Source organism: Grampus griseus (assembly GCF_964374135.1).
Source record: "Grampus griseus genome assembly, chromosome: 16".
NCBI classification, from domain to species: Eukaryota; Metazoa; Chordata; class Mammalia; order Artiodactyla; family Delphinidae; genus Grampus; species Grampus griseus.
This window is the reverse complement of record NC_139010.1, coordinates 39,836,526-39,855,737: the sequence shown is the minus strand read 5'-3', so window position 1 is coordinate 39,855,737 and position 19,212 is coordinate 39,836,526. Positions and strand designations below refer to the sequence as shown.

Here is a 19,212-nt window from a genome sequence, read left to right as displayed (position 1 = left end):
GTGGTGCTGGGACAAGAGAGCTCTCCACTACTGGTCAGAGTTCTAGCCCAGAGCCACGTCCCTACAGCAAGCCCCTCATGGCTGCTGAGCATGCCAGAAAGAAAGAGAAGAGGCCTTTCTTCTCAGTTACTTCTTCCAGCGGCCAACTCAGCTCCAACAGAACTGAGCTGGACTCCACTTTTGCCTTGTGCTTAGTACAGCAACATTCACAATATAATTCCTAGAGTCCAATGTTAACACTGGCGATGATACAAGAGGAAAAAAAACTCAGCTGGATTATTTGTTTCCAAGAGCAGCTCGCACTGCTAGCATTTTGCAGAGGGAAAAACCCCCTCTTGGTCATGAACAGAACAAATTTAATGTGGCCACAATTAGAAATAAACCAGACAACCCATGTAAGTAGTTAAGTTGTTGCTTCTAAAATGATATCTGTACCTTGGAAAGCTATCAATTTCTCATCCATAAGGCAGGAAGAGCATCTGAGGGATGTAAGGTGGGTAAGAGTATAGGGATGCTGGGAATCACCAGGCCCACCTAAAGGGAGATGAGTGGGAACTCACAGTCCATCTTTTTTTTTTTTTTTCTTTTGCGGTACACGGGCCTCTCACTGCTGTGGCCTCTCCCATTGCGGAACACAGGCTCCGGACGCACAGGCTCAGCGGCCATGTGGGATCTTCCCGGACTGGGGCACAAACCCGTGTCCCCTGCATCGGCAGGCGGACTCTCAACCACTGCGCCACCAGGGAAGCCCCTCCATCTTTTTAGGAATACTGCCATCTACTGAAACTTCCAGCTGCTTTCTCTGCCCCAAAACCTGCAGTCCTTCTGTCAGTTTCATTTCAGCATTTTCTTGTGTGTGTCTCATTTCTCATTTGATCTACTATTCTGTTTGTTGTTATGAGGTTTCCCACCGCCCCCACCTCTTTCAGAAGTTAATTACTGTAATTACCCAACTTTTAATAGCTGCTGATCTGGCATCTGCAGAAAATTTCTGAGAACATGTACCACTGCATTTCATTTGCATATTTGAGAGAGAGTGTGTGAGAGTCAGACTTTTCCTAAATTACTTATTGTGACCTGAATAGAGAAAAAGTATCCTACGAAGTGGAAGCCTCATCTGCATACTTAATTTGTCCAATTACCATCACAGGAGGAGGGAAAGTTCCTCCCCACACACTGATGTGACAACTCATGGTGTTTATCTGAAACTGGGGCTCCTCCACAGAGTCTTCATGCACTAGGAAGCGGAAGGACAGGCCACTGTCTGCTCTGCATCACTTCGTCAGTCATCCTCACGGTGGAGTTTTGCACAACGTGTTTATCAGCAACCGTCTGACTGCTAAGACCACCCAAACCACTGGCTTGGCTGTTCTCATTGCAAGTGCATTGCAGGGTATGAAATACAGCTAAGGAAGCCCAGATGCATGACCCTGCATTCTGCAAGAGCTGCAGAGATGAGAGATCTACTCATCAAACACATCTTGACCTTGAGCCTAGAAGTGAGTTTTAGATCTCCCCTCAACACCTCCATGATTTTAGGAAGTTACACAACTCTCTTGAGCTTCAAGCACCTGCAAAATGGGGGAGATTCTCATTTTAATGAGCTGTTATGAACACTGATTAATGTTCCTGGAATAGAAGTAACACTCAATGTGTATTAGTTTCCAGTATGCTCCAGGCAGAACCTGTCGTGAATACTAAGGTAAAGAAAGTAAGGTCCCAGGCTTTAGATAACCAAATGACTCAAAGACATTTGATTTAGGGGTCAAATAATTTTATCCATCAGTTAGATGCCTAAGGCAAGTGTGGTGGCTGGTCTTTAGAGATGGCCCCCAACAATTCCCCCTCTCCTGTACACGCAAGCCACCCCTCACGTCAGTAAAGGAGACATAGGTCCCTTCTTGCTGAGTCTAAGCTGAACCTGTGACTCACTTTGCCCAACAGAATGCCATGGAAGTAATGCTGGCTTGTTCCAGGCAAAAGCCTCCAGAAGGCTCGGCATCTTCTGTTTTTGTGCTTTTGGGAACCCTGAGCTGCTATGTGGCCTGCTAGAGAATCCAGGTGGAGGTGTACAGGTAGAAGCCAGATGGTGAGGGCTACATGGAGGAGAAGCCAGGCCCTACCAAGGCCCCAGACATCTGACCCAGCTGGGCCAGCCTAGGAGCCTCTCACCATTTGAGCTAGCTTGTGAAGTGCCAGCTCTGTGAGTGGAGAACCCATCTGGGTGCCCAGCTGATACCATGTGGAGCAGACAGAAGCTGTCCCTGCGGTGCTGTCTAAACTCCTGACCCACAGAGCCACGAGGAAGAACGAGACCATCATTGCTAACTTGGCAGCCCTCTGTAATACAGCGATAGATAACTAAAGGAGCAATCAAACCCATTCTAGCCCAGGTTACTGCTGTCCCATAAACGTTGAAAGATATAAAGTGCATATTCCATTTCACTATTAGATGCATCCCTACTCATTGGTTTGATAATCACTTTATCGTCACTTTCCAGCAGAGGATCAGGAACCAGATAAAGGATTCCAGTTACAAAGAGACATGTAGACATGGAATTGAGTTAGTCCTTTTTTAACTCCTGTACCTAGTTTGCAGGATTTCCTAAGTAAAACAGTCCCTTCCCTACACATCAAGGCTTTTCCTCCTCCACTCCACTTCTCACCAATTTCGGAGGATTTGCAATATTTTTACTAAGCCATTGTCATTTTCAATGATTAATAACACCCCTATAGTTGACCCTTGAACAACACAGGTTTAAAATGCACAGGTCCACTTATGCATGGATTTTTTAAAATAAATATAAGACCTGTATTTTCATTTTACAGATCTTTACCTGAGTGTAGGGAGAAGTTTATGTTCAATTAGAGATCACAATGTGTGGAATCAAAACTAGCATCTGAGTCCTGATTCTACCCAAACTTTTCCACCTTCCTGTCCTTGGGTGAGTCATTTAGCAACTCCTTTGTTTTTGAGGCAGAGATAGTAGTACACTGTGTGAGCGTCAGCACCCTTAACCCCCATGTTGTTCAAGGGTCAACTGTAGTCACCATTTCTTCTTAAAACATATCACCTCCTTTTTAACTCCAGGACAAAACAAAGCTGGACCCGCACCCCCGTGAGCCCCCATTCTCCTATAGACGCCGCTGCTGTGCAGGGGAAAGACCATAAGAACTGCCACCAGGTAGGACCACATTTAATACCAGGTCCACCAACTCAGAATCCTTAAAAGGCATGTACATTGTCTAAGACTCGGTTTCCCCACTGGCTAAAATGGAAACAATGATACTCCCCACCAAACATCTATGAGGGTAGATAATCAGTGAAAGGGTGTGGCACCGTGCCTGGTACATGGCAGCTGCTCGGTTCAAGTAATTTCCTTTCGTCTGCTACTAATTCAAGAGCGTATTTTCCAGGGCTTCCTCAACTTTGAGTTTCTTTCTCAGAACCTCTAGAGAACATATTCTCTAAATTGAGAGCACTTCCTGAGAATCTGCCTCGTTCTGTTGCTTTCACCGGTACAAGCGCACGTCGCTGCAGTAGGGCCGTCCGTGCTGCCAGGACAGGAGCTAAGAGCCACCTTGACTCCCCCCCTTCCCGCTTCCTGCACCCCGTTCATCCCAGGGCCTTGATTCTATCTCCCAATAGGTCTCCTGACTCCTTGCTCTACACACTCTCCCACAGACGCCACCATAATCAAGCTACCACCATGTGCTACCAGACTGTGGACATGGCTTCCTAACTGCTGTCCCCATTCTCTTCCACACAGCCCCATTCCCAGGCCACCCTCCATGCAACAAGAGAGATTTTTAATACAAAAACCTGATCGTGTCCCCCTCCATTCACTTGAGAGAGACTTCGTGTTGCCCTTGGGATAAAACCCCACAGCTTGTCAGGGCGGCAGCCTTCCTCCGCCTGCCCCATCGGGCACACTTCCAGCTCTCCCGCTTTGCTCCCACCCCAGACACCTGCAGCAGGCTCCTTCCCACCTGCTTAATTGCTACTCATCTTTCAGGGCTCTGCTTAAATGTCACCATCAAAGAGATGGCTTCCCTGACATCCACACCTTCATCTAAATTAGATTTAATTAGGTCTTCCCCCTCCACTTCCATTCCCATTATTCTCTGTCAGCACCCATTTTTTTCCCTTAATATCACATGTGACAATTTGTAATTGCAGATTCATTTGTGAGCTTATTTACTTAGTCTGTCTGCCCCACCACCACCTCCCGGTCCCCATCACAGATGTGGGCTCCTTGGACAGTGCTCAGTTCTCATCCTGTTAGCCCTGCATGTCCTATGTAGAGCGCCGAGCCAGGGTCACAGCCAATATCCAAGCAATGGATAAATTAATGGGGAGCAGAGGACTTCTGGTCCCACCAATGCCCAGTGCTATATGTAGCACTTATATGGGACTTGCCTCATGAAGGTAAATCATTTCATTCAGTTTTTGTTTGGCTGTTGTTTTTAGAAGGTCACATCACCAACAGGAACAATCTGTTTTGAGTGGCCATGGAAGGGTGGGCGGAACTCAATCAAGGGTCTCAGACCCACTGATACTCCCCTGCAGGAGGCACTTCACGAAGGAGGCTCTGTTCATACAGGGGACTGGAGGCAAAGGCAAAAGGGAAAGGGAGTCTCTGGCCAGAGAAGCTTAAGTGATCAGTCATGAAAAAGACAAACTCATGTGTTCACAGCAAGTACCTGAGGGTGATCTTCATGGTACAACTGAGGCAGCAGCCTCACCATGACGCACAGGATCCCCGGGTGCATGATCACAGCATCACCTTCATCCGTCCTGCAGAGAGAGGGAAGCGGGACATCAGACGTAAGCCTTCTCTTCTGCTTTCCACAGAACTTTCTGGATCTTTCTAACACAGGCCACGATACATAACCACAGCCTACCACTTAATTATATGACCTTGAACTGATTAATCTGAGCCTAACTTCCCCCAACTGCACAATGGAGCTAACAATGCCACACTTTCCGCGTAGAGTCACAGAACAATGCCGCTGTGCACTAAGGCACAGTGTCCGGCACGGAGCAGATGCTTCACGGAAGGTAGTTCCCTGGGCCGCTACCCTCTCTCCAGATATGTGGGAGGTGGAGAAGCTCTCATTTTATATCAAACAAACACACAAAGGACCGTGTCTGGATCCCTTCAAGATGGTGTAAGCACACTCTACTCTGTCCTACCCACTGAATTAAACTGAAACCCCAGATAGAACGCATGAGCAGCTCTCTGAGGACTCTGAAAAGTAAACAGTAGCACAGCAGGAAACCAAACCCAAAGCACCATGCAACTGGTAACGTGTTTCCTGGGGCTTCCCCCTCCAGTATCTCCCGGAATGGGCTTACAAGGAGTAAGAACCGTGCACCACGTGTGGACAGAACAGACACAGCCTCCAAGAGGAGGCTCTATTTCTAGTCTAAGGAGTGGGAAAAGAGGCTCCAACAGGTCCCAGAGCATGGAGGAAAATCCCTGGAATTTTCTTTGTTGCGTTTCTCCATTCTTTCTCACTTCAGCCTCCAAGAAACCGCACAGCAGCAGCAGTGACTAGGCAGGCATCGGAAATTCTCGGGGAGGGGAACCCTTCTCTCTGACCAGAGGAACTCTGGTCCCAAGAGTCAGGCAAAATCCCCAATGTTTTTGTCTCTCTTTTTCCTCTCCCTGCTTGGCCCCAGAGACATATGCAATTGTGGGAAGTGCATGGCAGAGCAGAGAAACTAAAGCTCCAGCTTTCTAGACAGAGGAGAAGGAAGGGACCCCAGAGAGCCAGAAAGTGTCGGGAAGATGATGAAGAGGAGGAGACTTAAGAGTGAAACCACTAAGTTGTGTATCAACCTCTGAGCTCAATTCTGAGCTGCACATGTGTGGATCTGACCCTAAACCACATTCCAAAGGCTTTGAGAACTGCTCAGGAAGAGGTTTGAAAAAGTTTTAAAAATTGAAAAACCACTCGCTAAGCTAGCAAAGACAGAAAAAGACACAAATTATCAACATCAGAAATGAAAGAGAGAATACCACTACACATCCCACAGAAAGGATAAGAAAATACTACAAATAACTCTGTGCACACAAATCTGACAACCTAGATAAAATGGACCAGTTCCCTCAAAGCCACAAACTACCAAAAGTAAGCAAGAAGAAATAAATAAGCAGGACAGTTTATAGCTATCACAAAGACTGAATATGTAGTTTAAAACCTTTCCACAAAGAAAACTCCAGCCCCAGACGTTTCCACTGGTGAATTCTACCATACATTTAAAAGATAAATAACACCAATTCTATACAACTTCTTTCAAAATATACAAGAGAACACTACCCAATGCATTTTATGAGACCAGAATTACTCTGATATCAAAAGCAGACAAAGCCAGTATAAGAAAAGAAAACTACCTGCCAACATCTCTTAGAAAAATAGGTGCAAAAATCCTCAATAAACTACTGGAAATCAAATATAACTATATATAAAATAAATAAGGCACTATGGCCAATTTGTCTTATCCCACAAATGCAAGGCTGGTTCACTATTCAAATATCAGCCAATGCAGGGACTTCCCTGGTGGCACAGTGGTTAAAAATCTGCCTGCCAATGCAGGGGACTCAGGTTCGAGCCCTGGTCTGGGAAGATCCCACATGCTGTGGAGCAACTAAGCCCGTGTGCCACAGCTACTGAGCCTGCGCTCTAGAGCCTGTGAGCCAAAACTACTGAGGCCCACATACCTAGAGCCTGTGCTCCACAACAAAGAGAAGCCACCACAATGAGAAGCCTGTGCACCGCAATGAAGAGTAGCCCCTCCTTACCACAACTAGAGAAAGCCTGCACACAGCAACGAAGACCCAATGCAGCCAAAAATAAATAAATAATAAAATTAAGGACTAGAAAATTGGTTCAAGATGGCAGAGTAGAAGGACATGTGCTCACTCCCTCTTGTGAGAGCAAAGGAATCAGAACTAACTGTTGAACAGTCGTGGACAGGAAGACACTGAAACTCACCAAAAATGATACCCCACATCCAGAGTCAAAGAGGAAGCTGCAGTGAGATGGCAGGAGGGGCGCAATCACAATACAATCAAATCCCATTAACTGCTGGGTGGCTGACTCACAAACTGGAGAACAGTTATAACACAGAAGTCCACCCACTGGAGTGAAGGTTCTGAGCTCCACGTCAGGCTTCCCAACCTGGGGGTCTGGCAACAGGAGGAGGAATTCCCAGAGAATCAGACTTTGAAGGCTAGCGGGATTTGATTGCAGGACTTCAACAGGACTGGGGAAAACAGAGACTCCACTCTTGGGGGGCACACACAAAGTAGTGTGTGCATCAGGACCTAGGGGGAAGGAGCAGTGACCCCACTGGAGACTGAACCAGACCTACCAGCTAGTGTTGGAAGGTCTCCTGCAGAGGCGGGAGGTGGCTGTGGCTCACTGCGGGGACAAGGACACTGGCAGCAGAAGCTCTGGGAACTACTCCATGAGCCCTCCCAGAGTCTGCCATTAGCCCCACCAAAGAGCCTGTAGCCTCCAGTGCTGGGTCGTCTCAGGCCAAACAACCAACAGGGAGGGAACTCAGCCCCACCCATCATCAAACAAGCAGATTAAACTTTTACTGAGCTCTGCCCACCAGAGCAACACCCAGCTCTACCCACCACCAGTCCCTCTCATCAGGAAGCTTGCACAAGCCTCGTAGATAGCCTCATCCACCAGAGGGCAGAGAGCAGAAGCAAGAAAAATTACAATCCTGCAGCCTGTGGAAGGAAAACCACAGTCACAGAAAGACAGACAAAATGAAAAGGCAGAGGACTATATACAAGATGATGGAACACGATAAAACGTCAGAAAAACAACTAAATGAAGTGGAGATAGGCAACCTTCCAGCAAAAGAATTCAGAATAATGATAGTGAAGATGATCCAGGACCTCAGAAACAGAATGGAGGCATAGATCGAGAAGATGCAAGAAATGTTTAACAGAGACCTAGAAGAATTAAAGGAAAAACACCTAGAAGAATTAAAGAACAAACAAACAGAGATGAAGAATACAATAACTGAAATGAAAAATACACTAGAAGGAATCAATAGCAGAAAAACTGAGACAGAAGAACGCATAAGTGACCTGGAAGACAGAATAGTGGAATTCACTGCCACAGATCAGAGTAAAGAAAAAGAAGTGAAAAGAAATCAGTCTAAGAGACCTCTGGGACAACATTAAACACAACAACATTTGCATTATAGGGGTCCCAGGAGGAGAAGAGAGAGAAAAAGGACCCGGGGAAATTTTTGAATAGTCGAAAACTTCCCTAACGTAGGAAAGGAAATAGCCACCCAAGTCCAGGAATCACAGAGAATCCCAGGCAGGATAAACCCAAGGAGAAACACCCCAAGAAACATAGTAATCAAATTGACAAATATTAAACAGAAAGAAAATTATTAAAAGCAACAAGGGAAAAAAGACAAATAACATACAAGGGAACTCCCATAAGGTTAACAGCTGATTTCTCAGCAGAAACTCTACAAGCCAGAAGGGAGTGGCATGATATATTTAAAGTGATGAAAGGGAAGAACCTACAACCAAGATTACTCTACCTGGCAAGGACCTCTTTCAGATTCAATGGAGAAATCAAAAACATTACAGAAAAGCAAAAGCTAAGAGAATTCAGAACTACCAAACCAGCTCTACAACAAATGCTAAAGGAATTTCTCTAAGTGGGAAGTACAAGAGAAGAAAAGGACCTACAAAAACAAACCCATAACAATTAAGAAAATGGTAACAGGAACATACATATTGATAATTACCTTAAATGTGAATGGGTTAAATGCTCCAAACAAAAGACACAGGCTCGCTGAATGGATACAAAAACAAGACCCATATATATATATATATATATGTTGTTTAGAAGAGACCCACTTCAGACCTAGGGACACATACACACTGAAAGTGAGGGGACGGAAAAAGATATTCCATGAAAATGGAAATCAAAAGAAAGCTGGAGTAGAAATACTCATATCAGATAAAATAGGCTTTAAAATAAAGAATGTTACAAGAGTCAAGGAAGGACACTACATAATGATCAAGGGATCAATCCAAGAAGAAGACATAACACTTATATATGCACCTAACACAGGAGCACCTCAATACATAAGGCAAATGCTAACAGCTGTAAAAGAGGAAATGGACAGTAACACAATAAGAGCGGGGGACTTTAACACTTCACTTACACCAATGGACAGATCATCCAGACTGAAAATTAATAAGGAAACACAAACTTTAAATGACACAACAGACCAGATAGATTTAATTGATATGTATAGGACACTCCATCCAAAAACAGCAGATTACACTTTCTTCTCAAGTGCACATGGAACATTCTCCAGGACAGATCACATCTTGGGTCACAAATCAAGCCTTGGTAAATTTAAGAAAACTGAAATCATATCAAGCTTCTTTTCTGACCACAGTGCTATGAGATTAGAAATAAATTACAGGGAAAAAAATGTAAAAACCACAAACACATGGAGGCTAAACAATACATTACTAAATAACCAAGAGATCACTGAAGAAATCAAAAATACCTAGAGACAAATGACAATGAAAACACAACGATCCAAAACCTATGGGATGCATTAAAAGCAGTTCTAAGAGAGAAGTTTATAGCAATACAATCCTATCTCAAGAAACAAGAAAAATCTCAAATAAACAATCTAACCTTACACCTAAAGGAAACAGAGAAAGAAGAAGAAACAAAACCCAAAGTTAGTAGAAGGAAAGAAAGCATAAAGGTCAGAGCAGAAATAAATGAAATAGAAACAAAGAAAACAATAGCAAAGATTAATAAAACTAAAAGCTGGTTCTTTGAGAAGATAAACAAAATTGACAAACCTTTAGCCAGACTCATCAAGAAAAAGAGGGAGAGGACTCCAATCAATAAAATTAGATATGAAAAAGGAAAAGTTACAACAGACACCACAGAAATATAAAGCATCATAAGATACTACTACAAGCAACTCTATGCCAATAAAACAGACAACCTGGAATAAATGGACAAATTCTTAGAAAGGTATAAACTTCCAAGACTGAACCAGGAAGAAATAGGAAATATGAACAGATCAATTACAAGTAATGAAATTGAAACTGTGATTAAAAATCTCTCAACAAACGAAAGTCCAGCACCACGTGGCTTCAGGTGAATTCTATCAAACATTTAGAGAAGAGCTAACACCCAACCTTCTCAAACTCTTCCAAAAAATTGCAGAGGAAGGAACACTCCCAAACTCATTCTATGAGGCCACCATCACACTGATACCAAAACCAGACAAAGATACTACAAAAAAAGAAAATTACAGACCAGTATCACTGATGAATATAGTCGCAAAAACCCTCAACAAAACACTAGCAAACAGAATCCAATAGCACATTAAAAGGATCATACACCATGATCAAGTGGGATTTATCCCAGGGATGCAAGAATTTTCAATATATGCAAATCAATCAATGTGATACACCATATTAACAAACTGAAGAATAAAAACCATATGATCATCTGAATAGATGCATAAAAAGCTTTTGACAAAATTCAACACCCATTTATGATAAAAAAAACTCTCCAGAAAGTGGGCATAGAGGGAAACTACCTCAACTAATATAGGCCATACATGACAAACACACAGCAAACATCATTCTCAATGGTGAAAAACTGAAAGCATTTCCTCTAAGATCAGGAACAAGACAAGGATGTCCACTCTCACCACTATTATTCAACATAGTTCTGGAAGTCCTAGCCATGGCAGTCAGAGAAGAAAAAGAAATAAAAGGAATCCAAACTGGAAAAGAAGAAGTAAAACTGTCACTGTTTGCAGATGACGTGATACTATACATACAGAATCCTAAAGATGCCACCAGAAAACTATTAGAACTAATCAATGAATTTGGTAAAGCTGCAGGATACAAAATTAATGCACAGAAATCTCTTGCATTCCTATATATTACCAATGAAAGATCAGAAAGAGAAATTAAGGAAACAATCCCATTCACCATTGCAACAAAAAGAATAAAATACCTAGGAATAAAGCTACCTAAGGAAATAAAAGACCTGTACTCAGAAAACTGTAAGACACTGATGAAAGAAATCAAAGATGACACAAATAGGTGGAGCAATATACCATGTTCTTGGATTAGAAGAATCAATATTGTCAAAATGACTATACTACCCAAAACAATCTACAGATTCAGTGCAATCCCTATCAAATTACCGATGGCATTTTTTACAGAGCTAGAACAAAAAAATCTTAAAATTTGTGTGGAGACAAAAAAGATCCTGAATAGCCAAAGCAATCTTGAGGGAAAAAACTGGAGCTGGAGGAATCAGACTCCCTGACTTCAGACTATACTACAAAGCTACAGTAATCAAGACAATATGGTACTGGCAGAAAAACAGAAATACAGATCAATGGAACAGGATAGAAAGCCCAGAGATAAACTCACGCACCTATGGTCAACTAATCTATGACAAAGGAGGCAAGGATATACAATGGAGAAAAGACAGTCTCTTCAATAAGTGGTGCTGGGAAAACTGAAAGGCTACATGTAAAAGAAGGAAATTAGAACACTCCCTAACACCATACACAAAAATAAACTCAAAATGGATTAAAGACCTAAATGTAAGGCCAGACACTCTAAAACTCTTAGAGGAAAACATAGGCAGAACACTCTATGACATAAATCACAGCAAGATCCTTTTTGACCCACCTCCTAGAGAAATGGAAATAAAAACAAAAATAAAACAAATGGGACCTAATGAAACTTAAAAGCTTTTGCACAGCAAAGGAAACCACAAACCAGATGAAAAGACAACCCTCAGAATGGGAGAAAATATTTGCAAACGAAGCAACTGACAAAGGACTAATCTCCAAAATATACAAGCAGCTCATGCAGCTCAATATCAAAAAAACAAACAACCCAATCAAAAAATGGTCAGAAGGCCTAAATAGACATTTCTCCAAAGAAGATATACAGACTGCCAACAAACACATGAAAGAATGCTCAACATCACTAATCATGAGAGAAATGCAAATCAAAACTGCAATGAGGTATCACCTCATACCAGTCAAAATGGCCATCATCAAAAAATCTACAAACAACAAATGCTGGAGAGGGTGTGGAGAAAAAGGAACCCTTTTGCACTGCTGGTGGGAATGTAAATTGATACAGCCACTATAGAGAACAGTATGGAGGTTCCTTAAAAAACTAAAAATAGAATTACCATATGACCCAGCAATCCCACTAATGGGCACATACCCAGAGAAGACCATAATTCAAAAAGACACATGCGCCCCAACGTTCACTGCAGCACTATTTACAATAGCCAGGTCATGGAAGTAACCTAAATGCCCATCGACAGATGAATGGATGAAGAAGATATAGTACATATATACAATGGAATATTCTCAGCCATAAAAAGGAACGAAATTGGGTCATTTGTAAAGACGTGGATGGACCTAGAGACTGTCATACAGAGTGAAGTAAGTCAGAAGAGAAAAACAAATATCGTATATTAACGCATAATGTGGAATCTAGAAAAATGGTACAGATGAACTGGTCTACAAGGCAGAAATAGAGACACAGATGTAGAGAACAAACTTATGGACACCAAGGAGGGAAAGCAGCGGGGGTGGTGGTGGTGGTGGGATGAATTGAGACATTGGGATTGACATATATACACTAATATGTATAAAATAGATAACTAATAAGAACCCCTTGTTTAAAAATAAAATAAAATTCAAAAAAAACGAAGAAAAAGATATTTCAGATATCGAAAACACAATTTAAAAAATTAAGGGCTAAAAAAACAAAACAAAAATCAGCCAATGTAACCCATCATATTATTAAACTAGAAAAAGAAGGAATAAAACATGATCATATGCAGATAAAGCATTTTGGGTTTTTTTGTTTTTATTTTTTTGCGGTACGCGGGCCTCTCATTGTTGTGGCCTCTCCCGCTGCGGAGCACAGGCTCCGGACGCGCAGGCTCAGCGGCCATGGCTCACGGGCCCAGCCGCTTCGCGGCATGTGGGATCCTCCCAGACCGGGGCACGAACCCGCGTTCCCCGCATCGGCAGGAGGACTCTCAACCACTGAGCCACCAGGGAAGCCCCAGATAAAGCATTTTAAAAATTCCACATCTGTTCATGATAAAAAAACTCTCAGTAAAAGAGACACAGAAGTAATCATCCATAACCTGATAATGGACAGCTCCCAAAAAAAACCCCACAGCTAATATAATATTTGATGGCAAAAGAGTGAAGAGTTTTTCTTCAAGATTAAGAACAAGGCGAGGATGTCCCCTCTCACCACTCCTATTCAACATCACACTGGAACAACAGACTGGAAAGGAATGTATAAAACTGTCACTATTCACAGACAACATGACTGTCTACATAGAAATCCCAAGCAATCTATTAAAAAAAAGAAAACCTCCTAGAACCAATACGTGAATTAGCATGATCTCTGGATACACAGTTACATATAGAAATTAATCATATTCCTATACACTAGAAGTAAACAACTGGGAAACGAAACATTTAAAACACCTTTTAAAATAGTGCTCCAGAATAAACACATAAGGATAAATCTAATAAAAAATGTGCTGGCTCTGTATGTTGAATACTATAGACCTTGATTTTTTTAAAAAAAATCATACATCTACTGAATATACAAATGGAAAAACATTCTGTGTTTATGGACTGCAAGACTCAATAAAGTTAAGGTTTCAATTCTCCCCAAATTCATCTATAGATACAATGCAATTCCAATAAAAATCCCAGCAGGATTTTTTGTAAATATAGGCAAACTTATCATTAAATTTCAATCTGTGAACAACACTTTAAAAGTAAAAAGACAAACCACAGACTGGGAGAAAATATTTGCATCTGTACAATGGAATACTACTCAGCAATAATAATGTATGAACTACTGATACAACAAATTGGATGGATTTCAAAGGCCTTATGCTGAGTTGAAAAAGCTAGCCTCAAAAGACTAAACATTTGTACTTGCATTTATATGTTATTCTGACAAAGACAAAACTATAGGAATAGAGCAGTGGTTGCCTGGGTTTAGGAATTGAGAAAGGGTTTCATTATGAAGGGACAACATTCAGGAACTATTTGAGGGGGGTGTTTGTCCTGTATCCTGATTGTGGTGATGGTCACATGACTCTGCACATGAATTAAAACCCAAAGAACTCTACACCAAGAAAGAGACTTTTACTGTATGTTAATTGGACAAATAATAATAAGAAAGAAAGAAAAAGTCACGAGGCTAATCCCAAATCACAAACACTTGATTTTCAAACATCCTGCCTCTAGCACTGAATTTCCCACCCACAGTGAGACTGTTCTTGGCACCACCAGCCCTGAAGAATGGCTAAGGTGCCAGGAGTGCTTCTAACATTTGGTGTTAATTTATCCAATTCAACTGAACAAATATTTATTGACCTAAGTATTTTCCTGGCATTTTGGATACATCTATAAACTAAACAAAGTAAAAGCCATACCTGATATGTGAGAAGAAGGGTAGAGACAGTAAAGGTAAACATAATAAATAGGTAAATTATAAATAATAAAAATTATTGTTGTTATATAATTTATACTATACTATATATAGTATTGTATGATATATATCATATGTTATTATAACATAGTATATTAATGTAATAGAATAATGAATACGCAAATTATATATTATGAAGAAAGGTGATAAATATTACTGCCAAAAAAAATTAAAGCGGAGAAAAAATCAAGAGCGCAAGGGTGTAAGAAGGAAACAATTTACAATTTTAATTTGGGGGGCAGGGTTGGCTTGTTTGAAAAGGTAACATTTGGGTGGACCTGAAAAAAGGGATGCAGATATCCAGGGGAAAAGCATTTTAAGCAAAGGGAATAGCCAGTGCAAAAGCCCCCAGAGTAGGAGTATGTCTGGCATGTTCAGGGAACAGCAAGGAAGCCTGTATTATTACTGATACTAAAGCCACACAAAGAAAAGAAGAGACTAATATCCCTCATCGGTATATATGCAAAAATCCTCAACAAAAAACTAGCAAATCAAATCCAACAGCATATTTAAAGGATTATATACCATGATTAAGATCCCAGGAATGCAAGAGTGGTTCAACATAAAAAAAAAAAATCCGTGCAATACACTACATTAATAAACAAAGGGAAAAAAAAACAAACAATCACCTCAACTGATATAGAAAAAAACATTTGACAATATTCAGTACCCTTCCATGATTAAAAAAAATGCTTGAGGGACTTCCCTGGTGGCTCAGTGGTTAAGAATCTGCCTGCCAATACAGGGAACATGGGTTCGAGCCCTGGTCTGGGAAGATCCCACATGCTGAGGAACAACTAAGCCCGTGCGCCACTACTACTTGAGCCTGCGCTCTAGAGCCTGCAAGCCACAACTACTGGGCCTGTGAGCCACAAGTACTGAAGCCTGCGCACCTAGAGCCCATGCTCTGCAACATGAGAAGCCACCGCAATGAGAAGCCCGCGCACCTCAGTGAAGAGTAGCCCCTGCTCGCCGCAACTAGAGAAAGCCCGCGTGCAGCAATGAAGAGCCAACACAGCCAAAAATAAATACATTAATTAATTAATTTAAAAAAATGCTTAACCCACTGCCCTCTCCACCTTCTCCAGACCCACACAGTGGACTGGCTGGCCTAGAAGGATGACATCCTTCCCGGGTAGCAGGATCTGGTAAATACCAGAGAAGGTCTGCATGATTAATCACAACCACAGCTGCCATTTATTGAGCTCCACTGTAGAGAGAGCGTGTGTGCGCATGTGTGCGTGTGTGTATGCTGTGTGCGTGGGGTGTGTGTGTGCCACACGTGCTGTGAAGGAGGTGGTGTGTGTGTTATGGTTCACAGAGATTAAATTAAATATTCTGTATCTTGGGAATCTCATTATATATTCTGGGATTTATATAATATATATCTTCTATTTTGTGAAAAATGTTACTTAATCGTAGCTACATAGATTACCTAATGCTTGTGAAAGCAAAGCACAGCATCTGGCACACAAGTGCTCAGTAAACGGCGGCTGTGACCATTATCTAACTAACTAACACCATTATCATCTCCAGTCCTCACCTCACAACACCCCTCAATGTGGATACTCTTATTATCCCCGCATTTGAATTGGGAAATCAAAACTCAGTAAGATAAAGTAAAAGGCACAAGGAACACTAAGGTGTAGAGCACACAGGCCTGAGCCTAAGGCCCACAGCCTCTGTCTTCCTTCTGGAGACCACAGCCCACTGTGTATGGACAGGGCTAAGCCAAGTTGCTTGCCCAAGGGGATGCCAAGTGTCAGTGGTGGGCATGGATGAGCACCCTGTCCACCACGCCCAGCCCACTGCCTTGTCCTTTACCCCACAGACTCTCTCAGGAGAGGCTGGGGTTTCACTTCCCCTTTTCTAACCATTAGGGAATGTCAAGGGTGATGTATTTCTTTTAAAGACCAAAAAATTGCTCTATTTATGAAATCTGATTCTTGTACATTTAAAAATTCCTCATTGTGAAACCAGGATGACATTTGACACAGGAGTTGTCTGTAAAGAATCAGGCCTGATGCCATCTACAAGTCAGAGCCCAAACCTTCAACTTCAGTCTATTGTGGCAGAGCAAGCAAGTCATCACTATTACTGCGGAAGCATCCAGAAAAAAGCAGGACAAATACACACACACACACACACACACACACACACTCAGAAGCACACACAGAGGCTTTGGAGGTAGACCTGAGTTCAAAGTCTTGCTCCATCACTTACTAGGTGTTAACTTTCAACCATGTTTCTTATCCTTTCTCAGCCTCCATTTCTTTATTGGTAAAATGCTAAAATTTGAGAGGGAATTAAATGAAAATAAGTCATTGGTGCTCAGTCCCCAGAGACATTCAACAAATGGCTATTGCTTTTCATCACCTACTACCACTTACTAAATGTTTTTGATGCTGACAAATACTTCCCTGCCCTCTAAAAGCTGGTAGGATAAGTAGAACAAGGTTCAGCACTGAGATCCTCAGTTAAGCTGCATGCTGTCCAGATGGCCAGGACAAAGGCCTCCTCAGAGAACCCTCTGCCCCTGGAATAGAGAGGTCAGGGGACCTCAGAAAGAGAATTCTCCCAAGACAAAGCAAGAAGAGAAGGGCCTGGAATCTGACCAAGGCCTAGCTACAAAGGGCAGCTGCAGCCTCACTGAGGCATTGCTGTGTCTGCAGAAAGGCAGGATGGCCAGAATAAGGATGGGCTGCATGGAGTCTGGGAAAAGGAAAATCTCGGAGCAAGACTCACAATTAAAAATCATCAACCACACAAAGAAACAAGGAAACTTCAGTTTAAAATACACATTAAAAAAAAATAGCTCTTTACTGTTTACAGGAAAAATACCTAAAGCATGAGGACACAGAAAGCTTAAAGGATAAAAAATAATTCAGGCACATACTAACCAAAAGAACACTGGTGGAGCCTTATTATTATTAGATAAAGTTGTTATGTTCTAATGGAGATTAAGAAGGTCATCATATAATGATAAAAACTTTGATACCTCTAGATGATGGAAAAATTATAAATGTGTGTGATTCTAATAGCCTCAGATATATGTAAGGCAAAAGTTAACAGATATTGGGACTTCCCTGGTGCTGCAGTGGTTAAGAATCCACCTGCTAATGCAGGAGGCATGGATTCAATCCCTGCTCCGGGAAGATCCCACATGCTGCGGAGCAACTAAGCCCATGCACCCCAACTACTGAGCCTGTGCTCTAGAGCCTGCAAGCCACAACTTATGAGCCCATGCGCCACAACTACTGAAGTCTGCACGCCTAGAGGCCATGCTCCACAATAAGAGAAGCCACCGCAATGAGAAGCCCGCGCGATGCAACGAAGAGTAGCCCCTGCTCTCCGCAACTAGAGAAAGCCAAGGCACAGCAATGAAGACCCAACGCAGCCAAAAATAAATAAATAAATAAATTTATTTTAAAAAAATTAACAGATATTGACAAAGCTACCATTATAATGAAATATATTTAACATATCTTAGTAGCTGATATGCCAACAATCTTAAAATTTGAACAACTGACAAATTTCATCTAGAGGACATAAATAGAGCATTGAACCTAACAATTGGAAAATGTGCATTATTTTCAAGCACCCAGGAATATTTATGAAAATTTACCACATTGGGGACACAAAGTCAAGCTCAACTAATTTCAAAGGATTAGCATCATACAGTCCACTTTGTTTCAAGATGACAAAGTTAGAAGTCAATAACAAAAAGATGATCAAAAATACTCTAACTTTGGAAATTTATAATTCAAATAAGATTCAAGAGTAAACCTGTAAGTCATAAGGGAAATTAGAAAATATTTAGCAGTAAATTATATTGAAAATTTGATATAATAAAACTTGTGTGATGGAACTAAAGTAATAGTTAACAAGGAAATTTATATTTAAAAAGAGGACTTAAAATTGGTCTCATAACAATTAAATTAAGAAAAAGAATACTAGAATAAACCCAAAGAAAGTGGAAGGAAATAATAAGAACAAAAAAAGAAACAGAAAATCGATGTACGAGACAGGAAAAGCTGAATGCTGGTTCACAGACACATTAATAAATCAACCTCTGCTAAGAACGCTGGGGTGCTGCAGGCAAAAGAGAAAGAATACACAAATGATAGTGTTAGGAATAAAAAGTTAAAAGGATATTGTGAATGGCCTTATGCCAATAAATTAAAACAGGTGAAATGAGAACAATAAACTTGAAAAATAACTTACTATGAATCATGCAAGAATAAACTGAAATTTATTCTCACAAAAATATATCTCTGCAGAGGTGACATCAACACCATTATGGTGTGAAAAGCTCCCTTTGTCTCTCCCCTTCAGCCTACAACTGGTGAAACATTCCTAACTCCAGAAAGCTTCCTCTGCCCAACACAGCAGGATGCTGGAGAGATCCATACATCTGTACATCTGAAGGTGGATGAACTGGGACACACAGAGGAGGCAGAACCAGGGACTAGCAGAGGCAGTGCTGGGATCCTGGCCCCTGGCCACAGCTGCTGAGTCTGCAGCCCCAGCGAACCTGGTAGCAGCAACAGAGGTGGCACATGAGACCTAGGCCTCCCAGCCACAATGGCACCCATAGCCACAG

The 19,212-nt window shown here is 41.7% G+C and overlaps 1 protein-coding gene across 1 annotated transcript in view; it reads right to left on the bottom strand.

The window, feature by feature from the left end:
• Positions 1-19,212, bottom strand: part of WDFY4 (WDFY family member 4) — a gene marked incomplete at its 5' end in the record, with an annotated part of 260,170 nt that overhangs the window by 203,400 nt on the left and 37,558 nt on the right. The window contains one exon of the mRNA XM_082672941.1: positions 4,705-4,798. Within this exon, the coding sequence (XP_082529067.1) occupies positions 4,705-4,798 (94 nt within the window). The remainder of the gene's footprint in view (positions 1-4,704; positions 4,799-19,212) is intronic.